The sequence below is a fragment of the Neoarius graeffei genome, chromosome 11 (genome assembly GCF_027579695.1).
Source record: "Neoarius graeffei isolate fNeoGra1 chromosome 11, fNeoGra1.pri, whole genome shotgun sequence".
In the NCBI taxonomy this organism is placed as follows: domain Eukaryota; kingdom Metazoa; phylum Chordata; class Actinopteri; order Siluriformes; family Ariidae; genus Neoarius; species Neoarius graeffei.
Window position 1 is genome coordinate 19,454,348 of NC_083579.1, and position 17,768 is coordinate 19,472,115.

The 17,768-nt window shown below is 43.3% G+C and overlaps 1 protein-coding gene across 23 annotated transcripts in view; it reads right to left on the minus strand.

Moving 5' to 3' along the window:
* The window catches only part of gphna (gephyrin a), a 471,572-nt gene that overhangs the window by 26,557 nt on the left and 427,247 nt on the right, over positions 1-17,768 (minus strand). For 12 of the 23 annotated variants that reach the window (XM_060933582.1, XM_060933586.1, XM_060933579.1 and 9 more), the window contains one exon: positions 10,701-10,802. The exons of the other annotated variants lie outside the window; for them this stretch is intronic. In XM_060933582.1, the coding sequence (XP_060789565.1) occupies positions 10,701-10,802 (102 nt within the window). The remainder of the gene's footprint in view (positions 1-10,700; positions 10,803-17,768) is intronic. 23 annotated transcript variants of the gene reach the window in all.

Sequence of the window (17,768 nt, forward strand, 5' to 3'; positions counted from 1 at the left end):
TCAAAACCTATGAAATAACATATGGAACATATATGGAATTATGTGGTACACAAAAGTGTTCAAAAACAAAAAGTAAAATAATGTTAATACACATGAAGGTGTTCTAAAATATTTGCATTTAACAAGAATGGATCAGTCTATCATTTCCAGCTGATTATCTGGTGCTCGTATATATCTGGTGTAAACAAGAAAAGGTATCTATTTATCTTCAATATGGTTATATATTTTAAAAAATTAAGTTTGATATTTTAAATTCTTCAAATTAGCCAGTGTTTACCTTGATTACACTTTGTACACTGTTGGCATTATCTTAATGAGCTTCAAGAGGTAGTCACCTGGAATGCTTTTCAATTAAAGCCCAACAAAACCCAAAAAATGAACTCTGTTTGTGGATCATGGCAAGTGCCCTGATGCCACGTGCCCCACACATTTTAATTAAAAATAAGACTTTAACAATTTATCCACTTTAAAAGTTGTGATATTGCTGAAAATAGGCTTACCTGGGTGTGGCCATTTGCACTGAAACTGGATATCCGCTTGTGACGTTAATTATACACTAGTACACCGTTTACCTTAGTAACACACAGCCATCAAGTCAGAAATTTTCTATAATTTTTTTTTTTTTGCAAACCTGGAAGATGTGTCTGAACAAAAAGCAATTCAAGCGTATATGTTTGAACCAGAATATGAGCCCGGGCAGGAAGAAACAAAATGGTGAAAGTGATTCCAGCGATACCGGAAGTGATAATGGAGGAAATGAACACGGGGGCCATGCAAGTCAGCCTGCTGAAGATTGGCGAGAGTGTACAAAATGCCACCCAATGCCCTGAGATAAGGAGAGTAGATGCTGTGTTGACTGGACTGATATCCTAGGCAAAAAAAATGGAAATTAAATTTGTCCACAGTGTGACCAGTGCCAATGAAACGCAGCCATTTTGCGCTTCTTCCTTCAAAGTAATATCCTTTATAGAATTAGTAATGGCAAAAAAAAATTGCTTTGCAGCATTCAGGCGTATATTTACATCGAAACGCTTGACACTTGGGCATCTTCAGGGTTGTTTAACAACGTAGAAGCGATTATAGCCACTCGGCCTAGGTAAGTCATGTGGTGTGTAAGACATGTCACAATCTTGGATTCTCTCCCATAATTTGCACTCAGAACATGAATCTCAGAGAGAGTAAGATTGCTTTTCACTGTATTCATGTCACAAGGGGAAAAAAATCTAAGCTACGACCTACTATTAAACATAAATTTATACCATAAACTCTTCAGCTCAATCCCACAAACAAAATAGTTCTCATCTCATTATCTCTAGCCGCTTTATCCTGTTCTACAGGGTCGCAGGCAAGCTGGAGCCTATCCCAGCTGACTACGGGCGAAAGGCGGGGTACACCCTGGACAAGTCGCCAGGTCATCACAGGGCTGACACAGACAACCATTTACACTCACACCTACAGTCAATTTAGAGTCACCAGTTAACCTAACCTGCATGCCTTTGGACTGTGGGGGAACCCGGAGCACCCACAGGAAACCCACACGGACACGGGGAGAACATGCAAACTTCGCACAGAAAGGCCCTCGCCGGCCACGGGGCTCGAATCCGGACCTTCTTGCTGTGAGGCGACAGCGCTAACCACTACACCACCGTGCCGCCCAACAAAATAGTTATTTAAAAAAATATTATTCATTAAACGGCGGTCATATCTCGATATCTGCAAAACAAGTAAGCCACAATTCCAAGTAGCCATGTACTAAAACTAGTATTTGGATGGGGGGCCGGAGGCTGGACACCGGGTGCGCTCCCCCCCCAAAAAAAAATTTGTGCCAGTTGCCCACCTATGTGTTGAAGCCCCCCAGGAGAACTATGGAGTCCCCAGGTGGCACCCCTTCCAGGACACCACCCAGCAACTCCAAGAAGGCTGAATACTCTGCACTGCTGTTTGGCGCATAAGCACAAACAGCCAGTTTTCCTCTCAGTGACTTGCAGTCACATAGAGGTGACCCTCCTGCTCTCTAGGGAGAACTCCAAAACAGTGACACTCAACCAGGGGCTCATGAATATCCCCACACCCACCTGTCGGGGCAATTCCGGAAAAGGAGAGAGTCCAACCCTTCTCCAGGAGTTTGGTCCTCCTCCAAAGAATCACCACCTTAACATGGTGGAGGAGTTTGTGTGTCCTGGTGATTCTGGGAGTTGTGTTGTCAGGAGCATTAGCCCCTGGTAGGGTCTCCCAAGGTAAACTGCTTCCATCAGAGAGGCCAGACTAAGGGTGAGTCATAGACCCTGATGAAATGGCAAAGTAGGAGCTGCAGCACCTCGCACAGGAATGGGAAACTGGGGCCTCCTCCTGGAGCCAGACCTGGGAGGGGAGCTCACCGGTGAGCGTCTGGTGGCCACCTGCCTTGGCCCATGGGAGCGCGCGTCTGGTGGGCCATCCTGCCTTGGCCCATGGGAGCAAGCGTCTGGTGGGCCATCCTGCCTTGGCTGCACCCCTCCCCCACTTCGGACACTCGGACCACATCTCTTTGTTCCTGTATCCGACCGACAGACAAAGACTAAAACAAACACATCCTGTCACCAAACAAATCAAACTCTGGAGCCCAGAGACTGAGGGCACCCTTCAGGACTGTTTTGCTCGGACAGACTGGGATGTGTTTAAAGCTGCAGCCACTTTGGAGGACTCTTCTGTCAGTATACAGGACTATGCTGAGTATGTGACTGGGTACATCAGCGCATGTGTCTGCAACATCATGCCCACCATACAGCTCAGGAAGTTCCCCAACCAAAAGCCCTGGGTAAACAGTCAGGTACGACGCATGCTGCGTGCTCGATCTCTTGCATTTAGATCAGGCAATGAAACAGAGTACAAAGTGGTGAAGTACAGACTGAGGAAAGCCATTACAGTGGCCAAGAGGCAGTACAGAGAGAAGCTGGACAACTTCTATTCCACTGCTGACCCCGAGTGAATGTGGCAAGGCCTGCAGCACATCAGACTTACAGGACCACTATCAGCTCCACAGACAGCCTGCCGGATGACCTCAACACTTTCTACACCCGCTTTGAGACCTCCAGCTACAGCACAGAGAGGAGGTGCGCACACACACACACACACACACACACACACACACACAGACACACCTGGACCACCCAACCCCCCACCAACAGTCTCATCAGGCCAGGTACACAAAGCTCTGAGGAGGATCAACCCCATGATGCATGGGCATTTGTGATTCATCAGACCAGGCCACCTTCTTCCATTGCTCCATGGTCCAGTTCTGATGCTCACATGCCTATTAAAGGTGCTTTTGGTGGTGGACAGGAGTCAGCATGTGCACTCTGACTAGTCCGCAGCTATGCAGCTCCATACAAAGTAGCCTGCAATGCATTGTGTTGTTCTGACACCTTTCTATCATAGCCAGCATTAAGTTTTTCAGCAATTTACTACGCTATCTGATTTTTTAACTTTAACATGCAACCAGGAGCCAGTTTTCTCACTTATTCGAGAGAAGAGCTGCTGGCCCTGAAAACAATGGGACGAGCCGGGATACGACACCCCATCCTGGCGGAGCTGAGGAGGAAACCCAGGGGCTGCAAAGCTGGAGCTAAGCTAAAGGCGAGGCTAGCAGACAACTGGTGGCACTACAAACCATCAATTCCCTCCGTTATCATGGGGAATGTGAACTCGCTGCCGAATAAAGTCGACGAGCTTTCCGCTCTGAACAACCAGCGGATTTACCAGGAGAGCAGCTTATTTATTTTTACGGAGACATGGTTAACACACCTTGTACCGGATGCTAACGTGGACCTGTGGGGATTCACTGCTGTGAGAGCCGACAGAGACACTAACACATGCGGGAAAAGCAAAGGTGGGGGACTCATCATTTATGTTAACAACCACTGGTGTAACCCGGGACATATCTCCGTAAAGACAGTTTTATGTTGCCCAGACTTGGAGCTGCTAGCTGTTAGCCTGTGGCCATATTATCTGCCAAGGGAGTTCAGTCATGTCATCACCATCTGTGTTTACATCCCTCCGAGGGCAGACGCAGACGCTGCATGTGAGAGGATTCACTCTGTCACAGCAAGGCTGCAGACACAGCACCCTGAGGCATTTATCATAATTTCTGGGGACTTTAATCATGCTACTTTGGACTCTACTTTGGCTGCTTTTTACCAGGTTGTGGATTGTCCAACAAGGAACAACAGGACAATTGACTTGCTGTATGCTAATGTGAGGGATGCATACAGAGTCACACTCCTCCCCCCACTAGGGAAGTCTGACCACAACCTGGTTCTTCTACAGCCGAAGTACACCCCCCTGGTTCAAAGGCAGCCTGCAACAACTAGCTCCATCAGGAGGTGGGCCCCTGAAATGGAAGATGCCCTCAGAGACTGCTGTGACATCATGGACTGGGATGTGCTGCTTAGCCCACACTGTGAGGACTTAGAGGGGCTGACACATTGTCTGACAGATTACCTCAACTTCTATGCAGACGTAGTCTCCCCCACTAAGACTGTACGGTGTTACCCTAATAACAAGCCATGGGTAACACAGGAAGTCAAAGCTGTCCTCAACAGGAAGAAGGCCGCCTTCAGGAGCAGGGATAGGGAGATGATGAAACCAGCACAGCAGGAGGTCAAACGCTGCGTGAGGGAAGCTAAGGACAGCTACAGGAGAAAGGTGGAACAGAAGCTGAAGGAGAACAGCATGAGGGAGGTCTGGGAAGGTGTGAAAACTATCACAGGCCACAATACAAAGACCAGAGTCATTGAGGGGACAGTGGAGAGGGCGAACCAGTTGAATGACTTCTTCAATTGGTTCAACCAGCCCACGCCCCCCCACCCTCTCCCTCACTGCAGCCATCTCTCCTTCCCTCAACACACCTCCCCCCAGTCATCACAGCAGCCCCCTCCTCCCCCACCTCAACACAGACTCCTCCATGCATTACTGCAGACCAGGTCAGAGGTCAACTGAGGAAGCTTCACCCCAGGAAAGCAGCAGGCCCGGACAAGGTGTGTCCACGACTACTGAACACCTGCGCTGCTGAACTGGGTGAACCACTCCAACGCATCTTCAACCTCAGCCTGCAGCTGGGGAGAGTGCCAACCCTCTGGAAGACATCATACAGTATATCGTTCCAGTTCCCAAAAAGAATCGGCCCAGTGAGCTGAACGACTTCCGACCGGTGGCGCTCACTTCACATCTGATGAAGATTTTGGAGCGGCTCTTCCTCAGCTTCCTCAGACCCCAGGTACAACATGCCCAGGACTGTCTGCAGTTTGCGTACCGGGCAGGTGTTGGTGTGGAAGACGCCATCCTCTACCTGCTACACCGAGCCCACTCGCATCTGGATAAGGGAAATGGCACAGTAAGGATCCTCTTCTTGGACTTCTCGAGTGCCTTCAACACCATCCAGACCCTATTGCTTTAGGACAAACTGAACAGGATGCAAGTGGACCCCTGCCTGGTCACCTGGATCTTCAGCTACCTCACTGACAGGCCGCAGTATGTCAGGCTGAAGGACATCACGTCTGACACTGTAATTAGCAGCACCGGAGCACCCCAGGGCACAGTGCTGGCCCCTCTTCTCTTCACCCTGTACACCGCGGACTTGTGCTACAACTCGGAGCTGTGTCACATTCAGAAGTTTGCTGATGACACAGCCATCGTTGGGTATATCAGTGACGACAGAGAGGAGGAATATAGGAGCCTGGTGAGGGACTTTGCTGTGTGGTGCAACAGGAACCATCTGCAGCTCAACACCTCAAAGACCAAGGAGCTGGTCACTGACTTTGGGAGGTCCAGACCAAGGTCACGACCAGTTCTGATAAAGGGAGTCGAGGTGGAGGCTGTGGATTCCTACAAGTTCCTCGGGCTGTGGCTGGACAGCAAGCTGGACTGGACTTGCAACACCAACCACTTATACAGGAAGGGACAGAGCAGGCTATACTTCCTTAGGAGGCTGCGGTCCTTTAACATCTGCAAGAAACTCCTGTGGATGTTCTATCAGTCTGTGGTCACCAGTGTCCTGTTTTACACCGTGGTGTGCTGGGGGTGCGTCACATCCAAGAAGGACACATCCAGGCTGGACAAACTGATCAGGCGGGCTGGCTCTGTGGTCGGCATGAAGCTGGACTCTCTGGTGATGGTGGCAGAGAAAAGGTCTATGGACAAACTATTGAACATCATGGACGATGCCAGTCACCCTCTGCACACCGTCATCAGCAACCAGAGGAGCCTGTTCAGTGACAGAATGCTCCTTCCCAAGTGCAGGACGAACAGACTCAAAAACTCCTTTGTCCCTCATGCCATCAGACTGTACATCTCCTCTCTGGGGGGGAGGAGGGGTAAAAGGAGGACAGAGGATGGGAAGGAGCAGTAGCCTAGCCTAACAATAAGCAGTACTGGACAATGTGCAATATAATGTGCAATATAAAGTGCAATATCTTTCCTGCTTACCCCCCCACACACATACACACTTACCCTAACCCCACTTCTCCCCCCTTTCCCTCCCCCCTTCCCCATATCTTATTCTTTTATATTTGTAATATTTGTATATGTAAATACTTAATTTATTTTAATTTATCTAGAAGTTTTTCTCTATTTCTTTTCTCTGTTTATCTGTAATGATGCTGCTGGAATCTTAATTTTCCCTGAGGGAACCCTCCCAAAGGGATCAATAAAGTTTTATCTAATCTAATCTAATCTAATCTAATCTAATCTAATCTAATCTAATCTAATCTAATCTAATCTAATCCACAGAAGAATTTCTGTGGAATCGGATCAGATGGGCTAGCCTTCATTGAGCCTTGGGTGCCCTTGACCCTGTTGCTGGTTCATCAGTTGTCCTTCCTCAGACCACTTTTTGGTAGGTACTAACCACTGTATACCAGAAACACCCAACAAGATATGCCATTTTGGAGATGCTCAGATCCAGTCATCTTGCCCTCACAATTTGCCACTTGTCAAAGTTGCTTAGATCCTTACACTTGCCCATTTTCCTGCTTCTAATGCTTCTAAAGTTGATAAACTTTGAGAACTGACCATTCACATATCCCACCCCTGCCTATTTCCCACCCCTTGACAGGTGCTACTGTAATGAGACCAATGTTATTCACATCACCTCTTAGTAGTTTTAATGTTATGGCTGATCAGTGCATGCACACACCCACCCACAAACACCCACACCCAACCACAACTTTTCAAATGTGCTGTCATGGGGCAGTTTAATACACCCAGATGTCTGAGTGTCACTATCCACCCCTTCCACATACACGAGCTTACAGGTGCCCATTATTGGCTAGTGTTGCCGTGATTGATAGGGGAGAAAGGGTATGCTGCTACTCCCATCCAGTCTCCTGGCCAAGGATGGTTATAGGATTGTTGGAATTTGAACTCACAATCTTCAGACTACAGACCAAAATGATTTCCTGTTGTGCCACTCAGGAGCACTAAAATATATTTGAGATTTCAGTATGAAATGAAGTTAAAGGAATAATCTGGAGTGATATGCTTTCTCGGTCTATTTTCTCATTATTGGGAGTGCATATGCTGAGTTGCTACCACAATCACGTCAATCGGATGTGTTTTGAGACAGTTCATTTTTTGCGATTTCAACCAGAAAGCGCTAACACGGCAGTGCGAGGGGCATGTCTTTTTGCCGATACAAAACACTAGTTTTAAAACCACTGCAAAGCTCAAAACAACATGACAGTTCTGTGGAAGTGAGTAGAAGGTTCCTACAAACAAAACAAAGTGTCCCTAGCTCTGCAAGTGCACGGACAGAGTGTGTAGAAGAGTAAATACAAAGCCAGTACCTTACCTGAAGTTGTTCTTCTCCAGACGTCATCTTCAGGGGAAAGTCCATAAAAGTTGAGTGCCGAGCCCATCCCGCTGGAAATGCACAATTGTGGTATGTTGTGCATTTCCAGCGGGATGGGCTCTGCACTCCCCAGATAGCAGAGGGACGTTGAAACGGCGCTGATTCTTGGTCAGAATGGTCGGTTTCCATCGTAAGTCAGAAAATCAACGCTGAAACGGCGCCGTGAAACGTCGATTTCTCCGCCGTCGGAGAAGGTCGATTTATCGATTTAATCACCGTGGGTCAAGGTTGATCTGTCGACCGTCAGAGAAGGTCGAATATACGATGTTGAACCATCGTCACTTTTGCCGGCCAGTTTTCAACATTGGTAGGATGACCCATAATGCAGTGCGATTACCACTGCTGTTTACTGGATGACGTCATTTTCGTTATATACCTGGGTGCACGTGAAACTCCCACACCACTCGGTTGGATCGCGACTCTCTTGTGGCTCGGCCTGCTGTTACGCTTGGACTATTGAAACAACATTGAGAAAAACACTGGACCACGCTACATTTTCATTCATCCCTGGACATCTGGTACGTACCATTATTCAGTCACTATTAATAAAGGGAATTTCGAATACAATTTCAAGCAGTTTAAGACGTTATGATGAACTTCAGTCATATCACGCGTTGGAGAAATTTCCCTCAACTAGTATCCATTTGAAACAACAACAATGCAGATGCATTATTCAATCGAAAAACGAGTCGAAGTACTTCTTGTTGGAGTGAAAACTTAGCGTTGGAGTGAAAACTTAGCGTTTAAATCGAGCATGTAGGCCTAGGTCGCATGTCGTTTTGAGCTGACCTGTTCTTTTGTGTAGCCATGGGTCGCGCCTCGCGACCATGAACTTTAAAGATTATCCAGGCTACCAACGCTTCTGTCATTTAGAAACCCATAGCCTACTGCTGACTTTCTTTATCAATGCTGCATCAAATTAATTTTGGTTATGTTTTTCTGTTTCCATGTACAGGTATCTGCGCCGCAGGAGGAATAGGCCATAATTATAAATAAATCATAAAATGTTTCTAAGAACTTGTTCAAGTGTGTTCTGTTCCTTATAAATGTTAAAAGTTATGCCTCATTAGATAGCTTGACAAACATTAGGAGAGGTGCATTGTTGCATGCATTTTTATATCCTGTTGTACATAAAACAGGACGTAGCCTACGCACATTGATATAAATTAAGTTTCACTTTCATGGTTGAAGTATGCATGTGTGTGTTCATCCTAGGCAAGAGCCCCGATGCTTTATTGTTAGCTAGTTTAATTTAGCCTGTTTTGCTTAATTTGTAGCCTTCCTGTTGTACATAAAACAGGAAGTAAAGTTGGATGAATCATCGCCGAAAATTAAACTATAAATCGACCGAAATCCGTAGTTGAATAAAGGGTGAAAGGGGGTCTATTCTCTGTCGGCCACCATCCACTTTTCAACATCGTTTCAACGCAAATTCGTATGAGCAAAGCGGTGTTGAATCAACGCCGGTGATCCATGATGATTCGACGGCGTATGGTCGAAGAACATGCTGATGATTCCCCGTCGAGTCAACGCCCTTTTGCTATCTGGGTCGGCACTCGACTTTTACGGACTTTCCCCTGAAGATGGCGTCTGGAAAAGAACAACTTCAGGTAAGGTACTGGCTTTGTATTTACTCTTCTACACACTCTGTCCGTGCACTTGCAGAGCTAGGGACACTTCGTTTTGTTTGTAGGAATCCTCTACTCACTTCCACAGAACTGTCATGTTGTTTTGAGCTTTGCAATGGTTTTAAAACTAGTGTTTTGTATCGGCAAAAAGACATGCCCCTCGCACTGCCGTGTTAGCGCTTTCCGGTTGAAATCGCAAAAAACGAACTGTCTCAAAACACATCCGATTGACATGACTGTGGTAGCAACTCAATGTATGCACTCTCAATAATGCGAAAATAGACCTAGAAAGCATATCACTCCAGATTATTCCTTTAATTAGCACAAATATTTCTTCATAATCTAATTTTAAACTCATCTTTACCAAGGGTGCCAATAATTCTGGAGGTGAATGTACATTTAAAGGCTTAGAAGACAGATGAATACATTATGAGCCCCCAAAATTCAGTGGAGTAGGGTGTGTGTGTTCAAGGTGTGCAATCATTACCCTCAGGAATACCTTTGAACAAGGCTGTTTGAGGAAAGAAGATGGGAGGAGAGAAGGAGGAAAGAGAAGAGGACAGTAAAGTTCCATACACACACACACAATATTTTGTGTGTGTGTGTGTGTGTGTGTGTGTGTGTGTGTGTGTAAGAAGCTGCCTCGTTTAAATAAAGAGGCAGCTGCTGTCACCAATGTTTTCTTTAGCTGTGGTATAAACTGGACATAAGATTGGACAAGAGTGGCACAGGGAATGCAGCTAGAAGCACTGGCGTCTAATGGGTAAAGAAAGAAGCTGCCAGACAAAAAGAGGCAGCTTCTTAAACACACACACACGCACAGCAACTTTAGATCATGTAGCTACAACATGAAGCAGGGACTTTACAATAACACAAACTAAAACACCAAAACCACAACACAAAGACTTGTACACAAAATCTCAAGTTTCACTCTCAGAAAACAGAACATAAAACTATAACAAAAAGCTAGTTTCTTTTTTCACTGTTGGTTATTAAAAATGCTCCTTCAAATTCAAACAGTGTATCAGAATACACCAATATGCCTCAAGCTTGCTACTCACAAAAAAAGGTTCAACCTCAAGACAAATGTGTTTATAAGAAGTTTAAAATTCTTGTGCATGCCAATTTTTCAGTTTGCTGTATATTTCCATTTTCTGAGCCAGGGGTGCAAATGGGAAGTTCCTTACTTCTATGTGGGGGAGGAGATACGGGTAGCCTGCTTGCCTCACTGTCACTCATGGGCATGGCCTCGAGAAGAGTCACCCCTGCCTCTCTGTAGGTGAAATTACCTTGAATGGGGGGATATAGAAACAGCTGCTGTCACCAATGTTTTCTTTAGTTGTGGTACAAACTGGAGATAAGATTGGACAAGAGTGGCACAGATGGAGAGGGAATGCAGCTGGAAGCACTGGCGTCTAATGGGTAAAGAAAGAAGCTGCCAGACAAAAAGAGTGAGAGTGAGAGAGGGACTTTGACTGATTTGAGCAGGGTCAAGGGTTGTTGGTAATTATTAGATTAGATAAAACTTTATTGATCCCTTTGGGAGGGTTCCCTCAGGGAAATTAAGACATATCAAGGAAGAAGTCCATTTGGAGGTCTTGTCTGAAGGTGCGAGTTTAAAAGTTAAAAGAATGGTACAATCAGTGAATATATAGTATCTCCAGATGTGTGACAAATTAAAGGAAAAAAACAACCTAATGTATCTTAGTATGGTGTTTGGCCAACTAGAGGCACAAGAACAGCTTCAGTGCAGCTTCACATAATTTCTACAACTCTCTGTATTGCCTGTAAGTGTTAATTTGGGTGGTGATCTGGTGACTGAAGGCCATAGCATGTGACTGGCATCATTCTGACACTCATCAAAAAGTTCAATGATTCCTTCACCACCCAACTATGATGGGGATCTTTATTGCTTACTGTCTAATTGTTCCTTGCCAGATATTATAACCGTGAAAAGATTTCACACGACCAATATTTTGACTGCTGCTCAAACTGTCTGAACATATCAGAGAACTGCGAGGCACAGCAAAACAAACAGTGCTTTTAATTCTAATACTTGTGAGGATGCAAATAAATTGTAAAGTGTTAGATCTGGCACTTCATTGCAAGCCTATTTAATCTTTTTTTCTGTGAAAATTTTCAGATTTTTTTCCCACCTCAAAAGTGATGTTTGACCATTTTTGGTGTATTGCTGAGGGATAACTTGTTCTAGTGTGCTCAAAATGCATAGAGTTTGGCAGTTTTAATACCTCTGTTCGAAGGTGATAAATAGACCCAATTTAGGACAGCAAAATTCACTCACAGTACAGCAGAACTACTTGTTTACCTAAATGCATATATTCATGAATCTCAAAAAATTAGAATATTGTGAAAGGTTTTTTTGTAATTTAATTCAAAAATGGAAACTTTCATGTATTCTATATTCATTACATAAAAAGTTACATTTCAAGCCTTTTTTTTTTGTTTGTTTTAATTTTGATTATGGCTTATAGCTCATGAAAACCAGAAATCCAATATCTCAACTTATTAGAATATTTCTAAAGATCAATTAAGAAAAAAAGGATTTACAATACAGAAATACCCAACTTCTGAAAAGTATGTTCATTTATACACTCAATACTTGGTTAGGACTCCTTTACCACGAATTACTGCATCAATGCAGTGTGGCATGGAGGTGATCAGCGTGTGGCACTGCTGAGGTGTTACTGAAGCCCAGGTTGCTTTGATAGCGGCCATTAGCTTGTTTGTATTTTTGGGTCGGGCATTTCTCATCTTACTCTTGACAATACCCCATAGATTCTCTATGGGGTTCAGGTCAGGCGAGTTGGCTGGACAATCAAGCACAGTAATAATATGGTCAGCAAACCATCTGGTAGTAGTTTTGCACAGTGGGCAGGTGCCAAGTCCTGCTGGAAAAGGAAATTGGCATCTCCATAAAGCTTGTCAGCAGATGGAAGCATGAAGTGCTCTAAAATTTCCTGTAGATAGCTATGTTGATTTTGGACTTGATAAAATGCAGTGGACCAGCACCAGCAGATGGCATCACATCCCAAATCGGTGCACACTATGGAAACTTCAAACTGGACTTTAAGCACCTTGGATTTTGTGCCTCTCCACTCTTCCTCCAGACTCTAGGACCTTGATTTCCAAATGAAATGCAAAATTTACTTTCATCTGAAAAGAGGACTTTGGACCACTGGGCAACAGTCCAGTTCTTTCTCTCCTTAGCCCAGGTAAAATGCTTCTGATGTCTCTGGTTCAGGAATGGCTTGATATTAGGAGTGTGACAGTTCCTGAAGACATCTGTGCATGGTGGCTCTTGATACACTGACACCAACCTCAGTCCACTCCTTGTAAAGCTCTCCCAAGTTCTTGATTTGACTTTTCTTGACAAGCCTCTCAAGGCTGCAGTCATCCCTGTTGCTTGTGCACCTTTTCCAGTCAGCCTTTTCAGCAACACACTGTGTGTGTGCGTGTGTGAAAAAATTATATATATATATATATATATATATATATATATATATATATATATATATATATATAAAATATAGTGTGTGTGTGTGTGTGTGTATGTATGCATGTATGTATGTATGTGTATATATAATATATATTGCTTGTGTGTACGGCGATGTGTGTGTGGCGTATATGGGTGGTACGGTGGTGTAGTGGTTAGCGCTGTCGCCTCACAGCAAGAAGGTCTGGGTTCAAGCCCCGTGGCCGGCGAGGGCCTTTCTGTACGGAGTTTATATGTTGTCCGCGTGGGTTTCCTCCGGGTGCTCCGGTTTCCCCCACAGTCCAAAGACATGCAGGTTAGGTTAACTGGTGACTCTAAATTGACCGTAGGCGTGAGTGTGAATGGTTGTCTGTGTCTATGTGTCAGCCCTGTGATGACCTGGCGACTTGTTCAGGGTGTACCCCACCTTTTGCCCGTAGTTAGCTGGGATAGGCTCCAGCTTGCCTGCGACCCTGTAGAACAGGATAAAGCAGCGAGAGATAATGAGATAAGATTATATATAAAATTCATTTTATTGAAACTTGAAATGAAGTACTCGTATTTTGAGTTTTTTTTTTTTATCTCTTAGGCTGTAGGCCATAATGATTAAAATTTAAAAAATACTTTAGCTTTTTAGCTTACTTGTAATTAGCCTAGAATATATTACATTTTTTTAACCATGCTTTTATTCAAGAAAGATAAAACAATACAGATCCATTTGTTTAGATACAATGTCTTGTTTTTGTATTTGAGGACCAGTACCATCCCACCCACACCACCCACATACTTCCCTCTGGGGTTGAGAGCTTTGGCGGTGAAGCTTGACAGGCTTAGAATGTATTTAGATAAATTTTAGATGTATTTAGATCAATATCTTCAAGTTGTTTACCATACAAGCATGATAAACATTGTCAAACTTTACACTTTCCTATGTGCTCACTGCCAAATAATAGTGTAGTTTTTAAATTGCCTAAATTAGATGAAACATAAAACTTGTCACCTTACTCAGTCACACTGGAGTCAGAGCACTGAGCTCCCACTTACACATTCATAAGAGACTATTCACATGGTAATGGCATGATAATCACTTTCACTCTTTCGGTTTTGATTGGTTTCTCTTTTGCAGTGGGAACGCCCACCGTAAACAGGATAAAATCTGTCAGACATAGTTTAGGCTATTTGGAGGTAAAACTTTTTGCAAGATGGCACGCGGATTTTATGCACTTCGGATGATTCAGGACAGTGTTTCAATTCAATCTTGACAACTGTGACACTGAGTGGTGCCTTTTTATTTTGACTTGATCCAGACGATCAACCTGAGTAAGTGTAAATACTTCTTCTATTTATTATGAGCAGATCAGTTGATATGCATGTGCTGTAGTGCATGCACAGGAAAAATGACAAATATTGTTAACTCTGGAAAAATTGCTCAATCAAAAATAGTTAATTTTGCTCGACTTTGAGTTTAAAGAGTAACATTTGGAGTGGGAGCAAAATTAGAGTAATTGTTTAACAGAGTAGGTTGTGGCTTTGAACTGAGTAAAATAGTACAGGAGTTAATTTGAAGACACACTGAATAAAGTTAAATACCAGATAAATGAAGATGTTTTAAAAAGCAGTTTTAGAACCATGTTGGAATGTGTGAAAAAACACTGCCTTACCCATTGTGAATTGACCTGATGGGATTAAGAGTTGGCAGTGGGAGGGGCACGGGATTAAGAGTTGGCAGTTTTCACTCTTCTCATTGAATGGAATAGAATTTTTTACCCTTCTCATTAGGGCTGTAACGATACACCCAACTCACGATTCGATTCGTATCGCGATTTTTGACCCACGATTCGATACGCCCACGATTTTTTAAAAAATGTTTTTTTAAAGTAGTAAATTTGACTTATTAACATTTACTTACTTACATTAACTATTTAATAACAAATAATTCAGACCACTGCAGAGAATGAGTAATATGTATGCAAAAATGAACAAATGTATATCCAAAGATTGTTTTATTTCTCAAAATAATACTGTTGAGCCGGAAGCTCTGTTTTTTTCGGTTCTGAAAAAGTCATTTTTCCAAATCGTGTAAATCCATTAAGATTTTTTTTGGGGGGGTGGCTCTCTCACTGTCTCACTCTCATAGGGCCAATGATTTTCTGTGATCGCAGAAAACAGATGGAAATTACGGAATTTTTATGGTGAAACATTGCTCGCGTGTCAAAATGTAACTGCCGCAGAAGGCTTCCGCCCAAGCAGACATGCCTTCAGTGTTGCCAGATATTGCTAACATTTTCCACCCCAAAATATGTTCAAAACCAGCCAAAAAGCACCTAAACCTGCCCAATCTGGCAACACTGCATGCATTTCCGGTCAAGTGATTATGACTGGCTTGTGGCACACCTAGCCAGCCAATGAGCTGCTTGTTTACAGATTTGCTCCCCGGGTCGCAACCAGAATGGCGACCGCTTAAAAGAAATGAATGCTCTGCCAGTGGCGAGTGTGGACGTTGCGTGACTCGCAGAAGATTGTCGCAGGTCGGCGAAAAAATGACTTACTAATAGATATAAAAAAATAAAAGTAATTTAACTAAGTTTAAAATGAAATTTAAATAAAAAGTAAAGTATTCATAAATTGAAGTTTGGAAGCGCCTCTGTTTTTGGGCTGAGGAGAAGTTTGAAAGGGTGTACCGCAATTCTGCCTTCTTGTATCGCGATACGGATCGTGGCTCTGCGTATCGCGATTTCGATTTCGATACGCATATCGTTACAGCCCTACTTCTCATTGAATACCCCTCCCACTGTGCCAACCCTTTATCTCAAAACAATCGGACACAAATTTTTTGATGGCCAGTTAATTGTACAAATCAATGGAGCAGATTTAAGTTTTTGTGCTTGATACATTCCTAAGACTGAACAGAATCACCTCAAGTGACCAAAATGGTTTGTCACAATGGGTAAGGCCATTTTTTTTCATACATTTCTAAAACTGCCCCCCCCCCCCCCCTTTTACAGCATCTTCATTTATCTGTGTTTTTTTTTATAGCATTTTCATTTATCTTTTTTTTTTACAGCATCTTCATTTATCTGTTTTTTTAAGTACAATCATGACATACATACTACATAGATATTATTGTAGCTGAACTTGTACTGAATACAAAAGTCATATGACTTTGAAAATACTGCTTAGATTTGTTGAAATTGACAAAATCAGAGCATGCCAAAATTATTAGAGTGCCAGAAACTACCCTCAGATCCCAGAGGGTTAAAAAAAAAGGAGAGAGAGGAAGTTCAGGGTGAGGAGGGGGGCTGTTCACGAATGTGTGAACAGTAACCATGCTCAAGAAAGATAAGACAATACAGATCCATTCGTTTAGATACTTCTACTTTAAGTAGAACTACTTAAAGCTTGCATAACCATCAGGGCCTTATATTATCTATTATCTGAGGGCAGGGTGTTAAGCCTTTCAAAATGCAATATCAGTGGATTTCATATTTTATGGAATGTTGATCTTCTAGTAAAATACTTATTTTTTCTAATTTCAGGAATAACATCAGATCATTAAGCCAGAGTGATACTTTCGGTGGTTCAGGAGATTTCCATTTCAACACTATTCTTCTCCTTGCTAAAAGGGAGGCAAATGCATTTTTCTTATGAGTGGGCATTAAGACCATTAAGACAAATACTCCAAAAATGGCCATTTCTGCATTTGGTTGCACATTGGTATCGAATGCTTTGTTTAGAGTTTTACAAAAGGATGACCAAAAGTCTCTTAACCTAGGACAAGTCCAAAACACATGAGCCATGTTAGCTGAAGTGGAATTGCAATGGACAAAAATACCTGTCCTCAATATCAGGATACATTTTAGATAATTTTGATTTAGTGTAATAAATATGAGGAAAGACTTTAAACTGTATCAAGCTAAGATGGGCACAGTAGAGTTCTGTTAACTCTGAGCACAATCCTAAGCTGGGTATACACTGTGCGATTTTTGGCCCGATTTTGACACGATTTTCACTTGTGCGACTATTTTGGAGATCGGGCCGAGTTTTGGCTCAATCGTGCGTCTCGGATCGTGTAGTATACATGGGGTAACGACAAGCGATTAACACCTCACGACCTCCTCCCGATCGATCGGATGAAAATCAAACCTGTTTGAAATCCTAAGCATCGGATCCGAGCATCGCATCCGAGCATCGGATCGTAGAGTGTGAGAACAGGAATCGTAAGCTGTGTGCTGCTTACCCCTGCGATTCACTCGTACAGTGTGAGCAGCAGCTGAATACCATGATTGAAAAAATCGCACAATGTATGCCCAGCTCTAGACTGCATCAGAAATTCTGGTTCCAAGTTCTTCAGCCCATTCTATTCTAGCTTTATCCAAGGACACCATTTGAAGAGAAATGATTGATATGTTTGAGATCTGGCCTTTACACTGCACAGGCATTTGCAAGATATTATCCAACTCTGAATGTGCTGGTAAAGCAGGAAAAGTTGGACTCAAACGCAAGACCATCTATGTAAATGTCATTACATCTAGCAAGACCAACTCTCCCACCGTCTAAAGGTATGATCGAGTCTGGCTGCAGGAAAGAGGTGATTATTGCAAATAGAATGGGAGTAGGTGGAGGAGAATTTTTTTTTTAATTCCAAAAGGATAGCTATCTAGTGCTGGGGTTTTACCACTTTGCATTTTCTGAATGGAATCTAAGATTTCTTGTAGTTGTAAGGGCTTATCCAGGTCATTTTTAACAGCCTTGTCTATCATGG